The 15,853-nt window shown below is 36.8% G+C and overlaps 1 protein-coding gene across 2 annotated transcripts in view; it reads left to right on the forward strand.

Moving 5' to 3' along the window:
• The window catches only part of LOC134527601 (FACT complex subunit spt16), a 219,764-nt gene that overhangs the window by 34,462 nt on the left and 169,449 nt on the right, over nt 1-15,853 (forward strand). For both annotated transcript variants that reach the window (XM_063360430.1, XM_063360432.1), the window contains exons 9-10: nt 2,658-2,831; nt 10,663-10,861. In XM_063360430.1, the coding sequence (XP_063216500.1) occupies nt 2,658-2,831; nt 10,663-10,861 (373 nt within the window). The remainder of the gene's footprint in view (nt 1-2,657; nt 2,832-10,662; nt 10,862-15,853) is intronic.

The raw sequence follows: 15,853 nt of genomic DNA on the forward strand, positions 1-15,853 counted from the left end.
TGTCCACGCGGCAGTGTCTAGCCGAGCTCGGCGCCTCCACTATCGCACGAAAAGCCATCTCAGCTGTCATGTTATCTTACCCGCCCGGCGGCTTGACGTCATACGTGACGTGACGCTTACCTCTCCCATCTCCGGCTAATTCTTCAAGGCTCATCCCTCCCAGAGCCACAAACCATGTAAAAAAACACCCCCCCCCCCCCCCCCCCCCCCCCCTATTTCCATCTAACATTTCAACACATTCCCTTCCTTATTTCAACCTTCTGCGTGAGAAACTGTCATCATCCTCCTCCCCTCCCACACCGCGTGTGACAAAGCCAGGTTGTATAGTCCATTCTCGGTAAAATAAATACTTTTATGGGCTTATACGACTGTCCTTCGCCGTTAATAAATACTTTATAAGTTTAAATTATGTTTACTAGTCACACAGCAGTTTCTGCTGAAAAATCACTAATACCTCGAATTTTATTTAATAGAAAAATTTAGCAGAGCCGTAAATATATTTATTTTACTGCATAGTTACTTTTCCATCTGCATTCCAACGTGGTTTTATCTTTTTTTTTTTTACGCTGTGAAAGGAAGTGGACAAGATAATTGCTTGAGCTGTCAAAATAAGCATCGCTGACGACAAGGGCGGGAGCGCATCCTGTCGGTCTGTCGCTGTGATTATCTACTCCAAAAATATGTTACAGCATTTCAGGATAGCATTGTTCTTATATCTTTCGTTTATAGCCGAATGTTTTCTACCTGATCCACACAAGTTCCTTTGCCACGTTTTGAATGAAAATAACCACCAGCCGGCTAGCATAGCCGAACTCGCGTGACGCGAATTCACTCAGCGCGAGTATTTATCGGAACCCATTGTTCAGGGTATGCGAGTCCGAGGTGTAATATTAATTCTAAAAAGTTGTCTTTTATACTCCATAGACTATTTGAATATGAAATCTATGCAAACAAAGGCGATTTTTTTATGTATTTGGATATAATTGGGGGGGGGGGGGGGATGGCCCGAATTCTCTATTGCGACCACTCCGTTTATAAGTCCGTTTTTCCGGGAACCGTGAGGGGTTGCATCAGCGGGATTCTACGTATTTGCAGATCACTTATACTCACGTAAGGTTAAAGTATAATCTAACCCAAAAAATTCCATTGACAAACACATAAATTCGGCTAAGCATGTGACATCAGCAGCCGAAAAAAAAAGAAAATTTGTAGTTGCAAACATCTATAACAACGTGTCTGTTTTGTGTAACTGTTTTGGATTTAATTGGCTGTTATAATGCATATTAGTCTATTCCTAGTATACATGGATTGTTTATTAAATATGTAAACTATTATATTCAATAACTGCACAATTTAGTCAACATTTAAAATACCTCTAAAATTTCCATTGCATAACGAAAATACCGACTTTAAACCACCGCTTTTCTAATTTGAAAGTACCCGCTTTTTGCATACTGAAAACACCGAAATTTTCCAGGCCCTATTTATCACGTGTCCGCGAGATCTTCGTCAACGCTATTACCACTAAAAACAGATGTGCCACTTTCAAAGCAATCCCGTTTGCCTAAAAGAGAAAGTTACTAGCCATTCCGCTAGATGGCCACGGTTACAGTGAACTGACACTCCACAGCACTGCACAAATAGCATAAAATTTTAGAATGCCGAAGATTATTACGGAAATATTTGAAATCAATCATCTATTCTATTAAACAAATATACTTTTGCACTTTTAATTGTTCTTTATACACCAGTCACGCATACTTACGTGTCAATGACTCAATTAGCTGCCTATTTTTGAAACCAGTGAAACAAATATGGCGTCTTTCTGTTCACATGTCTCTACAGAGACACGTTAAGAGTTGCACACATCGACGAACTACATCTATGGCACCTTCAACTGTTGTTTTGAATGAGAAACGTACTTTGTTTGCAGATGTGACGAGAATATTATATATTTTCACGTGTAATTTATTTTATAGTTAGAGATGAATATTATTCCACAGAAGTCCAAAGAAATAATTCATATGTGAATTGGACGTGAGTTGAGCCATTTCATGCTGCAGTTAAGTTGTAGTGAAGGACTATTTTCGAAAAGGGTTTTTCTATACTGCCGGTACCGGCACCGACATTTTAGCTGCGGTTCTCAGTGCCGGTTAAAATGGTGAGAACCGTAGGAACCGAGAACCGGTACCGACCCATCCCTATGTATAGGCTTAGTTTAGCTTGAATGAGATTAATTTTTCCCAGAACCTAATATAACTTATGTTTTACTTTATTTTATTTTTGTAATGAAGGTAATTTTTTTAGTTTTTTCCCATTTAGAATTCAATAAAATTATAACTTTGTATGTTCAATGTCTGATATAATTTTCTTTAATTGCACTTTTTTGTTATTTTAAGTACTATAAATTTTTATCCTTGACAAATTCATTTCTTTTTGTTGTATTTGTTACGGATACACCATGCAGGGAATTAGTAAAGTTACTGACTATTCTTTGTAATAATAAGTGATCCCAGAATTTGCTTGTGCTGTGCTGCACTGCACTGGTTTTTGAACCCAGGTCCCTTTGACAGTGAGCCCGTGATTTAAAACTGCACACGTTTACTCCCTCGGAATTGCTACGGCGGTCTACGTAGTGATCCTTGTTTGATGAGCAGGGCCAGCCGGCAACCGTTCTGACACCCTCGAAAAAGAAGATGAAGAACATTGGTATCTTCCTAAAGGACGATGATGAGGAGGAAGAAGAGGAATTGGAGACGGAGAAGAAAAAAAAGGAACCAGAAATTCTTGGCCGAGGGAAACGATCGACCGTCCTGGATTCCAAACTCAGGGTAAGGAATTCCCTTTCCAGTCTGTAACCTAATAGTACGCTGTGTGTTAATTGAGACAAGATTTTATGATTGTTTTTTAAGCCTAATTTCATAATTATATCAAATGTTTTGTTATATTTATTTTAATAATTTTTATTTATTTTTAAAGATAATATATTATTTAACAACTACTCCACAATATATTTTTTATAGTAATTTTCAAAAAATTGGTTATTTTGAATGTAATGCATAATACTTTTATGCACTACAATTTGTAGTATATACAGTCAAACCTCTATCGTTTTTCAGGGGACCGACAAAAAAATTCAGTAGATGCGGACATTAAATAGATGTGGACTTCACTCTTAGATTTTGAAAAAATATTTCAACCTCAAAATTAGTGTCAGAAATATATCAGTTACTTGTCATTAAAGTTTAATCAATTGAATAAAAATAAAAATGGAAGCATTTTACTTAATTCAATTTTCACTTAAAAATCATAGCCTATGCATAGGGGCCTGTTCTTTTCGCGATCGCGATTAAACGACGATAAACGCGAAATCACCGTTAAATACAGTTTTTACGCGAAATCGCCATAACACAGCGTTTTTACACGAGATTTTGTATTAAAACGCGAAAACGCAGTGTTTTTACGCGAAATTTAAATACTGGTTAAGACTTGTCTCGTCAATGGTAAACAAACACCGCAACATGACCGCCAAACATTAATCATAAATGAACTAAAGCAAACAAATGCTTACACACGCTCACGTTATAATGTTAAACCCAAAAATATACTGTAAAAATACGAAAAACTACGGCGTTTATTTTCCTTTCCGGCATAATGTTCGGATAGATAAGACAAACAGGCGAAGTTTTAAAGCGTACACACACCGCTCGGGGCACTGACGTCAGCTTAGAACAGCGACACCGGATAAATACAAAAGCAAGCAGATGATTGGGCGAACGGTGTTTGGAACAGCCTTACGTGAGTGGCCAAATCACGTCCGCCGGGGGCGCTGGCATATAGTTGGAAGAGCGTCGTAGTATCAAGCAGATTATCAGGCGAACCAGGCACAAGCATTTTAAATCGCGCCAAAAAGCGGAAAAATGTAAACAAACATTAATTTTCGAATGGTGTGACGATGATGATTAGTTGGCCAACATTTTTTATAGATTTTGTTGGGTCGTTACCACAACGCGGAAATACCATAATGCCGAATGTCAAAATTGACCACAACGCCGAAATAACTGAATGAATTTGTGTGCGTTTCTAATGTACCTTAACGTCGAAATACCACAATCAAACCTTACCTTACCTTACCTTACCTTACCTAACCTAACCTAACCTAACCTAACCCAACCTTTGTGGCAGCCCTGTGATGACATTTTTCGGCGTTGTGGTACACAGCAGTTTTCTAGCTGTCGTCGTTGTGATCAATTTGGCATTTCGGAGTTGTGATGCGTCCTAGATTTTGTTAAAGGAATTAATAGTTTTCCAGATTAGTTTATGGGAACAAACTAATAATCAGTGTCTAAATCAAAAGTATTGTCATATAAATATATGTAACCTATTTGTTTAGGGTATTCAGTAATGAGTAGGTTCAAGTAAAATTATTTAACTTAAATAATTTCAGATATATTTACGGTAACACACTTTTTTTTTTTTTTTTAAGCACCGCTTTTGTGTTTTTAAGTGCATTTTAGTACCGCTTTTGTGTTTTAAAAGTGAATTTTAACACCGCTTTTGGTAATTTTTAATGACGAAATCTGAAAATTTTATTTACCACTTTCAGGGGGCCCTACCTATGCACAATAGTCAATAGACCTACAAAGAAACCTAGGCTAGTTACGAAAAATACAAATCAGGTACAGTACATACAAAAAATTAACTTACCTAGTTCTTGATTTCCTCAATGTGTACTTTTACTCTCCCTATTAAAAAAAATTATATGTAATAAAAAACTAAAAATAACACTATAAAATTTTAAAAAGTCTGTATTTAAATTGCACTTTCACCCGAACTATTTTTAAACCACTTTATTTCTTCTTGAAGAAGTCATTTATGGTTGACTGTCTTACATTCTCTCTTCTCACATTTAATAACATGGCCCCCATTCGAAGCATGGTATCTTGATCCTGCTCACTCATTCTGCGAGAGTAGCAGAAAGTCTTCAGTATTTCCAGTGCACAATGCGCTTCAGCAAATGATGGAACCTTCTCTGCTGGCAAATCAGCTTCTTCTTCCTCTTCTTCACTGCTGTGCTGATGTACTGCTTCTGTAGCCTGGCACATTTCATCCACGCTCTGGACACCACAAGCAACCACTTTTTCATCACAAGTAGCTAGGTCTGTGCGAATCCTCCATTTTCAGTTCGATTCGATTCCGATTCGAATCCCTACCAACTATTTGAAATTCGATTCCAATTTCGAATCTTTTTTTTCATTTATAAGTTTTATTATCATTTTAATTTGCATTAAGTTTATATACAGGATGTCCCAAAAGTCCCGCATCATAGGAAGAACACTAACTTGTTACAGTAGTGTGAAACAATTCATAAAATGTGCTCCACATGAGTGCCTGAAAGCTCACAACACAGCTGCAGGCGATCTTTCATGTTTCGCAGAATGTTTTGTACCACAATTGGCGTCATAGCGCGGCATTCGGAAGCAATTCGCTCACACAAATGGTGTATGTCCCTGATCTTCACGCTGTGCACTTTGGATTTGAGATATCCCCATACAGCAAAGTCCATTGGGTTTAAATCCGGAGATCGAGGAGCCCATTCCACAGTTCCCCTTCGGCCAATCCACTGTGGAATGTTGTCGTCTAACCAATGACGAACCTGCGCGCCGTAATGGGGAGGAGCACCATCCTGCATAAACCATTGAGGTTTAGCACCAATTATGTGCAAATCAGTCATCAATAAATTTCCCAACATGTCCAGGTACTTTTCACTTGTGACAGTTCCCTCAAAAACGTAAGGGCCGACGACTTGGTCATTCCATAAAGCACACCACACCATAATCCGGGCAGCTCCTTGTTTGGCATCAGTATTCCGATGTGGATTTGCGTCAGACCAGTAGCGCACATTTTGGCGGTTCACCTCACCATTCACGTAAAAGTTTGCCTCATCGGAGAACATCACTGTGGACAAGAAGTCTTCGTCCTGCTCCAGTTTTTCCAGAAACCAATTGCACATTTCCACACGTCGGTCCGGATCATCTTCCGACATGTGGTGCAACAATTGCAACTTGTACGGGTGGAAGTTGTGCTTTTTCAGGATTCGCTGAACGGTTGACCGAGGAACACCTAATTCCAAGCTGGTTCGTCGAATGGATTTCTTGGGACTTGCTACAACCCTCGTCAAAACAGTTTCCTGCACCTCTCTTGAAGTGCTTGGTCGTCCAGATCTGGTTGCATCAGCCACACTTCCTGATTTCCTTGAATTTTTCAAGCAGGCGGTTAACAGTGCTTTGCGACACTGGCTGTCATTCAGGGTACATCTCATTGAAATGTGTTGCCACATCTCTCTGGGAGTATCCTTCTCTTCCACAGAGCAGGATAGTTGCAACACGCTCTTCTTTAGTCAGAATGGTTCACCTGCAACATGAAAAAAAAAAACACTTGCAGTTTAATTGCCTATGATGCGGGACTTTTGGGACACCCTGTACTCATATTACTGAAGGATAAATAGTTTCACAAACAAAAGAGTTGACAATATTATTTTATTACATACAATTTCCAGTTGGCAGTTGTAGAAATAATAATTAACTTGAATGTAAGAACTTCTTTAAATGCTCTTTGTTACTTTCATATACAACATTCACAGATTTATATACTGCTACAGTTTACATACAAAATAAAACACTTTGACATAAGATTTAATTTTAATATGTCCTAAATAAATACATTACCATCATGGTAAATATACATCTCGGTTGTTACAGTAACTATAGTGCAAATGTGGTAGCTATCATGCTTCTGTAGTAATTATGGTATCTACAAAGAATCTTTAGTTCTTTTTATGGTAATTATCTAAAGATAACTATCGGGTTTGTACTGTAGTTATGGTACATCATCCATATTTCTTCGTAAGTTGTTCATTAGTCTTTTCTTCATATTTACGTGCGCCATTACTATTTAAGACGGGAACTTTCAGAAAAATTATAAACGGGACTTTATATCACACATTTAATGGCGTAAATGTTGACCCCGGACAATTTAAACGCTTTATACGGGAAAACCTACCATGCGGGACCTCATAACTCATAAGCGAGTTTTACTGTTTTTTTTTTTTTTTTCCATAAATAGTAAAACACCGTCACAGTGCTTTCCGGCCTAATAACATGCTGCTGTTGAAGCTCGAAATTTTCGCTCCTAACAATTTTTTCGAGCCGATCTTGAGCTTGAGGTAAGTACTCGGCTCGAGCTCGATTTTTGAGTACTTGCAGCCCTATTTTTTTTTGGACTCTAAGCATTTTGAATCTATTAAAATTAATAATTAATTGGTGCGAGTTCGGGTATTCATGGAACCGAACCGAAATCGAAAATTTCGGGTACCCGCACACCCCTATAAGTAGCATAAGTGTCAAAGCCTACATAATTCTCATCAAGTTTTTTGAAGTCATCTTCAAAGTCGACATCATCGGTTTCAACCACAGAACTAGATGGAATTTCTTGTGCAACTCCACACTTGGAAAAGCGGTTCTGAATCACTATGGGAGTGATCTTTTTCCATGATGCTGCTAGGTAGTGAATAGCTTGCAGGATGTTAAGATTTAATTCCACCTTGGAATCTTCACTCTTGGAATCAAGAAGCCCAACAACTTTTCGCACGAACATCTTCCGGTACTCATGTTTAAAACACTTGATAATTCCCATGTCAAGAGGCTGGCATACACTGGTACATTTTGCAGGATAGAAGACAACCTTCACATTGCGAATAAATGCGACGTCTTTAGGGTGTGCAGCACAGTTGTCCACAAACAGAATTATTTTCGTGCAGCGAGTTCCCATAGTGCAATCCAAAGTACGCAGGAATGAAGTAAAAATCTCCACAGTCATCCAATAATTTTTGTTTGCTTGGTATTTTACCGGTAATGTCTTAATGTTTTTGAAGCACTTGGGCTTCTGAGATTTTCTAATGACAAGAGGTTGAAACTTGTCGCTGCCCTCACTGTTTGCACACAGTAACACAGTCAACCTTTCCTTCGACATCTTACCCCCGTGACAGGCTTCACCTTTCATGGCCAATGTTCTGTCGGGCAGACAGTTGTAAAAGAGGCCTGTTTCATCAGCATTGTAAGTATCTTGAGGTGCATAACCGTCTGTAATTTTTTGAAGGTTATGTAACCAATCAGTTGTGGTTTCAACACTCACACCAGCACTCTCGCCACACACCTACTTGTAAGTTAAGCCGTGATGCTCTTTGAATCTTGCTGCCCAACCATTTGATGCAGAGAAATTTTCAATGCCCAACCTCAGGGCAATCTGCTTTCCTTTCTCTTTTAATATTGTACCATCAACAGGAATACCATTAGTTTTGGCCTGCTGATACCACGAGAATAACACATCTTCAACTTCTTTGAAAGTCGACTCTTTACCATTTTTTTCGTTTGTTGCTTGTTGGTCTGTACTTGCTTGCTTGTAAACGAATGTCCTTTTATTTTTGCAAAAATCGAACATAAAGTGAAGGCTGGTAGGCCCAGGCGCTTAGCTGCATCCACATGTTTTTCACTAGGGTTATTTTCAATTTCTTCAATAATCCTAATTCGTTGATCAAGTGTTCTCACCTGTTTACTATGCCGAGACATTTTAATCGCTCTAAAACGTTAACCTCACTTTTGCACTTTTTATTAAGTCAACATTCACGCACATGTAAAGGAAACACCGATCTGAATCAGGAAGTAACATGTGCCATAGATTAGGATTACATTCCCGAACAATGAAATATCGTTCTACATAAATGCGTTCACGATGCTGCACAGGAATCAATAAATTTTCAACGCCACAGTGGACGTCATATTGGTTTCTTTGTATCTTATAAACGAGACGTCTCAATGCTCAGTCATAATGAGGGACATGTTTATTCTTGAAGTGATTTTATATACCGTATTGGTCCGAAAATAGGCCGACCCCTTCTACAGCATTCTCAAAATCAGGGAAAAATAAATTTTACCTAAGTAAAATAATTATCAGCAGCATATTACCACAGTAACAGTTCAACTAAGTTAGTATTTATTGAACTGACAAAATGTGTTATTCTTACGTACCAAAATATATAAATATATATAAGCTGTGTTTCCGTTTATCTTCACATTCTTTTGTAGTGGTGTCAACATTTTATACGGCAATGGCTACATTTTCTAAGTTCATAGAAATTATGACGTAAAAACATTTACCAGTACGTTTAATTTTGACGTAAAAAAACCAAAATGGTTTCTTATATAACGTGTATGAATCAACCATAAAACAGCCAATATTGCAAATAGGTTTTATTGTTCTTGTTACTGTTGGTATGTACCGGTATTTGTTTATTCGTGTCGCAACTACAAGTTGCCAACACTGGTGCCATTTTGATTTTCCTGTAGTAGAAGAGTAAATTAAGCATACTACGGTAAATAACCTTATGGCAAAATTGCTGTTTTTATTATGTAATTGTTTACTGTAAATACCACATTTTACAAGCAAATAAAATTACCGCAGCCTGTTAGATACAGTTTAAAAATAACCAGACCCAGCTTTTAAAAGCTATGTGCTACAAGTGACACATCTGTGTACTTAACTTAAATTATGATACGTTATTGGGGTTAAGTGTGTTTACTAAATTTCTAAGTTGGAAAAAATACTAATTCCACGTAAGTACGGCGTAATTTTAGGTCAATGAATTGTATATCTGATAACATTTTTATGCAATAAGTGATTCATTCTCTTTGAAATGTATGTGTTTAGTTATACTATTTTGGCTAGTGCCCCATTATAGGCAAACTCTAGATTTCATGGTTGACAAAACTGGCAAAACAGGTCGGCCTATATTCGGACGAATAGGATACGTACGGTATAAAATGTTTAGTTTTTTACGCTACCATTTTGGCTGACGAAAATGTTTTGTACATAAATACAAGTCAATAGTGTGGCAACGTTTCGTGACGAGTCGATTTCACGGAAATATGGCACCAAGGTTAGCCATCTACTGTTTGTTGACTGTTCACTCGTTGCTATTATTAAATGGCAGCAGATTTAAGGTGATTTTTACTGCTTCTGTATACTATCGTTACTGTTTTTATGACGGTTTCTTTCTAAGGAATGGTTATTTCTGTAAAATCTTTATGGTTAAACGATCATCTATTATAATTTATAGTGACGGGACCACATATTTTGTATGATCAATGCGGACGATAATTCGAACATTGGTTTTTTTAACCTAAGTTGTATGGCAATTTTGTCGGAACCGTAGAAAGTATATGATAAACACGGACAATCGATACACGCGAGTTCGATAGATACAAGTTTGACTGTATGTCTATAAACAGGATCACTCAAAATTATGAAAGAAATTGCTGACATTTGTGATTTTCAAAATGTTCCATCAGTAATGTAAAAATTACTTTGTTAGCGATGCATGGCCAAACAAAAATAAAATTATTTCTGTTCCTTATCCAATATTTAATATATACATTTTGTTACAAACTCTATGATTGATAAATTACTTTCATATAATTTATAATATTGAAGAATCACTTTTTTGTGATTTAAGTTAAGTTTTGTTAATTCTGATTCAATTCTTGCGCATGACCATGCAATGTTGAAGTGTGTGTTGGTTGGGAGCTGAGAGGTTCGTGGTTGCAGTCGGAGCACTCGTCGGAGGAGAAGCGCAAGGAGCACCAGCGCGAGCTGGCCCAGCAGCTGAACGAGGCGGCACGCTTGCGGCTGGCACAGCAGTCGGGCGGCAAGGAGCAGGAGAAGCAGCGCAAGTCCACCGTGTCCTACAAGAGCTACAACCAGATGCCGCGCGAGCCGGAGGTCAAGGATCTCAAGATATTTGTGGGTGAGCAGGCGCACACTCGGGCAACATCCAAGTCTCCAGTGCAATCACTGCAGAACCACATTTTTCATTATTCAAGCGACAGGAAAAAACTGTTTATAAATAAGGAGAATATGTAAATGATGGGAAATACTAAACTTCATCTCATTTTCTTTAAAACATTTTTGCAAACACTTAATACTGTATTTACCTGTGTATGGGTCACTTATTTTATGTTAATTTTTACTTTAAAAATGTATGCAATCCTTAATGCAAGTTTTTCACTTTGGGTAAAAAAAAAATTTCAGTGTGTTGTGGAATATGTTTGTAAATCACCAACTTGTGTTGGTTTTTTTTTTTTAATAAATATAACTCCTAGAGTAACTATAATTTGTTAGCCAAAATATCTGGGCAGTAGTGTGACGCTCTGTGAGCAGCGCAGTCCTACATCTGCTGCATGTGCTGCTCGCCTGATCGGCACCAGTGAGTGACGTATCTGCTGCACTGCGATGGCATGGCAAGGAGGGAAAAATCCGACAGTAAACCAGCCAGAGAGCAAGAATGTGTGCGTGTGCATGAGGCCGTGTGGCAGTGTTGACGGTTCTACCTCCCTCTCATCTAGAGTCATGCGAGTATAGGCTCGAGTTCGAGCGAGTATTCAAGAAATGTTTCAAGTTCGAGTTAAATTCGAGTCGAGTAGTAAAATCCATAAATATCCATTATTTATATATAACTGTCATGTTTAAAGACCAGCAAATATCAATGCCCTATACAAATCTCGGGTGTGAGGATTCTCATTGCTGCAAATATTTTCATGGTCTTTAATAATTTTGTTTCTTTTGATAATGCAGAGTATTATTAAAATTTACTTGTTAAAAAAAAAGTATAAAGGCATGTTTTAATCACGGACACTGAGCAAAATTTTATTCAAAACCATAGCATAAGTGCACAAGTATTTGTCAACATTCTTACCAGTCACCTAGCTGCAGGGTATATTAAAGATTTCCACTGTTCCAGGAAATTTTTGTAGCCATACAATAAATATCATTAACTTTTTTTTAGAATAGTTATACTGTATATATTTTAATATACATGTCTAAGTCTGAACATAACTCAATATTTAAAAGAAAAAAAAAAGACAGCAACATTTTACTATGGGAATGATCATAATCAACATTTTTGTAAAAGTCTTTCATGGAGAAACACCAGCTGTTCAATGTGCTCTGGAGCAAGGTTTTCTCGCCGTGTGGATACAGTAGAATCTCTTTATAAAGTAGGTACATCTTGTCAACTTTTATACTTAGTAATGAAAGTACTTTATTCTGAAAGTTACCTTTAAAACATAGTATTTTTGAATTTTTAAAAATAAAGTAGTAGGGGATCGATCAAATGTTACATTAGCTTGGAAGCAAAAATTATTAAAACAACAAGTATTTAAAAAAAATTACTGAACTTAATACAGTAGCCTAAATTCTAGGCCTACATATACAAAATTTATACGTGTCGAACACAAAATGACGAATGGGTTAAACTATTTTGAAGATATGTACATTTATTGGGATAGAATTCCCTCGTCATCATCTAGGCGAAGTCTCCAGCAACCAGCAGATAAAGATGACTGTTCATACAGTTTAATAATTTTTTCACGATCTTTTATTATTGTTGACAGCGTAGTGGGCACCAAACCAAACGACCGTGCCACATCTGCATTTTTCCTGCCTTTGTCAACTTCTTTTAAAATTTACACTTTTTCCTTCAAAGTAAACTGCTTGCGTTTCTTTTTATCTTTTTGGCCATCCATACTGATTAAAATATTCAATCAACAATATTGTTTGCCTTGTGCCACGTCAAACGTAAACAAACCTCTCATCCATGGATAACCATAGCTCCGCACTAGTAGCGCGCGTCGCGAGCATGGCTGTGCCAGGCAACATTCCGACCATGGCAAAACAATTAAAGCGTGTCGGCCATGTTGTGACAACAAACAGTTCAAAAATTAACCTGCATAAATTAACATTATTGGATTTTCTATTTTGTATTTAAGTTAAAATATAATTTTTATTTAACGTTTGTATCTGCGGTAATTCTTTTAAAACATGCTCTATAAATAACCAAAAGATGGCGTAGCTAAAAACAGCTGTCATGAAGAGGGGGCGAGAGAGCAATTGATTGTTTAAATCATCTCGTGCACTAAAGTGTGTTATCCATGGAGGACGACGAATGGCCCGTTATACTGTGTTTGTTTACGTTTTATACTTGTTAACAATTCTTGAAAGTGATAAAAATTAATCATAATGTACATTTATATTAAAGAACCCCTGCGCAAACTCAGTAACTATTATGTAAAATTTTCCTGATAACTGGAAAAGAATGTTAGATGTATTGAAAGGTAGGATACATTTTTAATGTTAAAGTGAAATATTTTTACATTGTTTACATTGGTGTTTTGAGCGGGAATTTAAAATCATACGTTGAACTGAAAGATACAATGGGTTTCTTTTATTTACATGCGCAAACAAGGTTAGTTAACATGTAATTTGAAATATTTTTATACTTAGGCCTAACCAAAAAAGTCTGAAAAGACATTATCAAACTTGAACTCGACTCGTGAGTCGTGAACGGCCGTGCCGAGTCCGAGCACTAATTAAAAACTCGACTGGGACTCGAAGGTCTCTACTCTCATCATTTTAGATCGGAACACAAAGACTTTATTTGTATCCATGGAACTCTAGTGGAGACAGTTATGGTGCGACCCATGCGCAGGGGTGACCCTTTCTGCGGATGAATTTGGTAAGTAACCATTTTGATTTTCACTGCATTCTTTCGAAACCAATTTTCCTAAACATGTAATATATTTTTAAAAAATGCATTGTTTCTGCATGGTATTTGTATGAATAAATTGCTACTTAATGCACTGGCTAAAACCTTAATGGTTACATAAAAAGAATGCTAATTTAGATTTGTACTTATTGTTAAAGCATGGCTACAGTAAATAACTGTAACCAAGGTACTTGAAAGTTTTGTCCAAAGCAAATCTATCATTGCTAGGGACCTGAAAAATTCGCGATCGCGATAAACCCGAAAAATAACACGAATTTCTTTATTTCACAGTAGAAACGCGATTTTTTATGTTTTGAGTCAATAACGCGAGTTTGTTGTAAACAAATAACAATTCACGATTCATTTAACGAATTTACGAGCTGGCGATATTTCCTATTGAATACATCGATATTTATCGTTTTCTTTGATATACGTGTTCTCTAAGTTGCTGTATCTAAATAAGTTCGACTAATCGATTTGGAGTAAAACATCCACACGCGACGCGAAACGATCGCCATTTCATATTTCACTTCTTGGGTTTTGACGTGATTTTCGCATACGAGTGATTTATCTAAAGTTTCATGCCGTTATTATAAGTTTAAAGATGCTAAAACTTCCAGTCAGTGTACGGCAACGAGCCGACGAATTCAAAAGTGGCGGTGTTTATGCGTCAGATGCGTCAACGCTTATGTGTAAATACTGCAACTGCAGAGTGGTATTTGAGAGGAAAGATTCCGTTTTAAAACACACAAAAAGTGAAAAACATGTCAACTCTAAAAGAAAATACACGAATGGTTCTTCTGAAAGGAAAATCCAGACGTCTGTTGTCGAGAATTTCGGCAGCGTAAATCAACGTAAAATCGACATTGAACACATGGCAATGAAAACGACAGAGGCATTCGCCAAGGCAAATTTACCGCTGGAGAAATTAGAAGACCCACATTTAAAGTCATGGTTAAATGAGTTCGTTGAAGGTAGGATTTTTTCCCCGTTGCATTCTGAGTTAAGCTCTTCTGTTTTTATTAATTCTAGGTCATTAAATCACGTATTGTTAGGTCCTACAGTGCATAGGCCTAACCATGTCGGAGAGTCAGTGAAACTCGCTCTTTTAATAAAAATAATGACAATGTCCATACACATTGATAAGCCGGGTATAACTCAACTCATTCCCCAACCTCCTCCGTTTCTTTTTTTTTTTTTTTTTTGCATATTTCAATGTGTGAAAACACCGCCTCGATCTGTACACAACATACCTGCAATATTAAAAGTGTTTCCTAAAATTATTTCGGTGAATTACTCACCAAATATTTATTATATTTGTGATATACACGTGTTTAATAAAGTAACTTAAGCCTATTTAGTAAAAATATGGTGGCAAGTTGGTAACTTGTAGGCCTACTTTATTTAGTATTTTTACTGCTTCGAAGTAGGCAAAACTCAAAGTACAAAAATATGACCTCAATTTCTTTACAAAAAGTGTGTGAATTAATTTCCTTGATGTTTAATAGGCCACTCTACTGTGGTATTAGAGTAATTAGACCCAACTTACTTTTTCTGTAGCATTTTAGGTTAGGTTACATTTTTTTACCCCACAAACATTGACACTAACTTATTTGGTTTCTTGGAATGCAGAATGAATGTAAAAATAAATCCTAATGCAATAAAATGATTTAGCATCGTAGGTCTAGGCCTACCCTTTTACTAGCCTTTCCATTATAAAAGTGCTCTATAACAAAATTCCTTTAGTGAAATTTCTCGTATTCAGTAAGTACTTACTTTGTTAAATGATGATTTAAATTTGTTATTTTTTATGCAATTGTGTGTTATCAGAATATGTATTCAAAAGTAAAAATAACACTTGTTTAATCAAATAATCAGACATACTTCAGAATACTTAGAATACTTCATTTGAAACATCCACGATGTCAAATTAAAAATAAATTTTAAATAAAATAACCTCGCTTTTATATCACAAATTTTGGGGAAAATAACACCACTTTTGAGAAAAAATAACCCCACTTTTTTCAGGTCTCTAATCATTGCAGCCATAGGAGTAGATCCTAGGGGGGCCCAGTTCCCCTGGAGTTAAGAAGTGTCTCACTGAGGAGGCCCTTTTATGCTTGCAAAATCTTGACTGTGAAATGAGATTGATAAACATAAATGTCAAAAATGTGTTTTATGGAAAACTTTCTGTAT

Source organism: Bacillus rossius, chromosome 1 (assembly GCF_032445375.1).
Source record: "Bacillus rossius redtenbacheri isolate Brsri chromosome 1, Brsri_v3, whole genome shotgun sequence".
Classification (NCBI taxonomy): Eukaryota; Metazoa; Arthropoda; class Insecta; order Phasmatodea; family Bacillidae; genus Bacillus; species Bacillus rossius.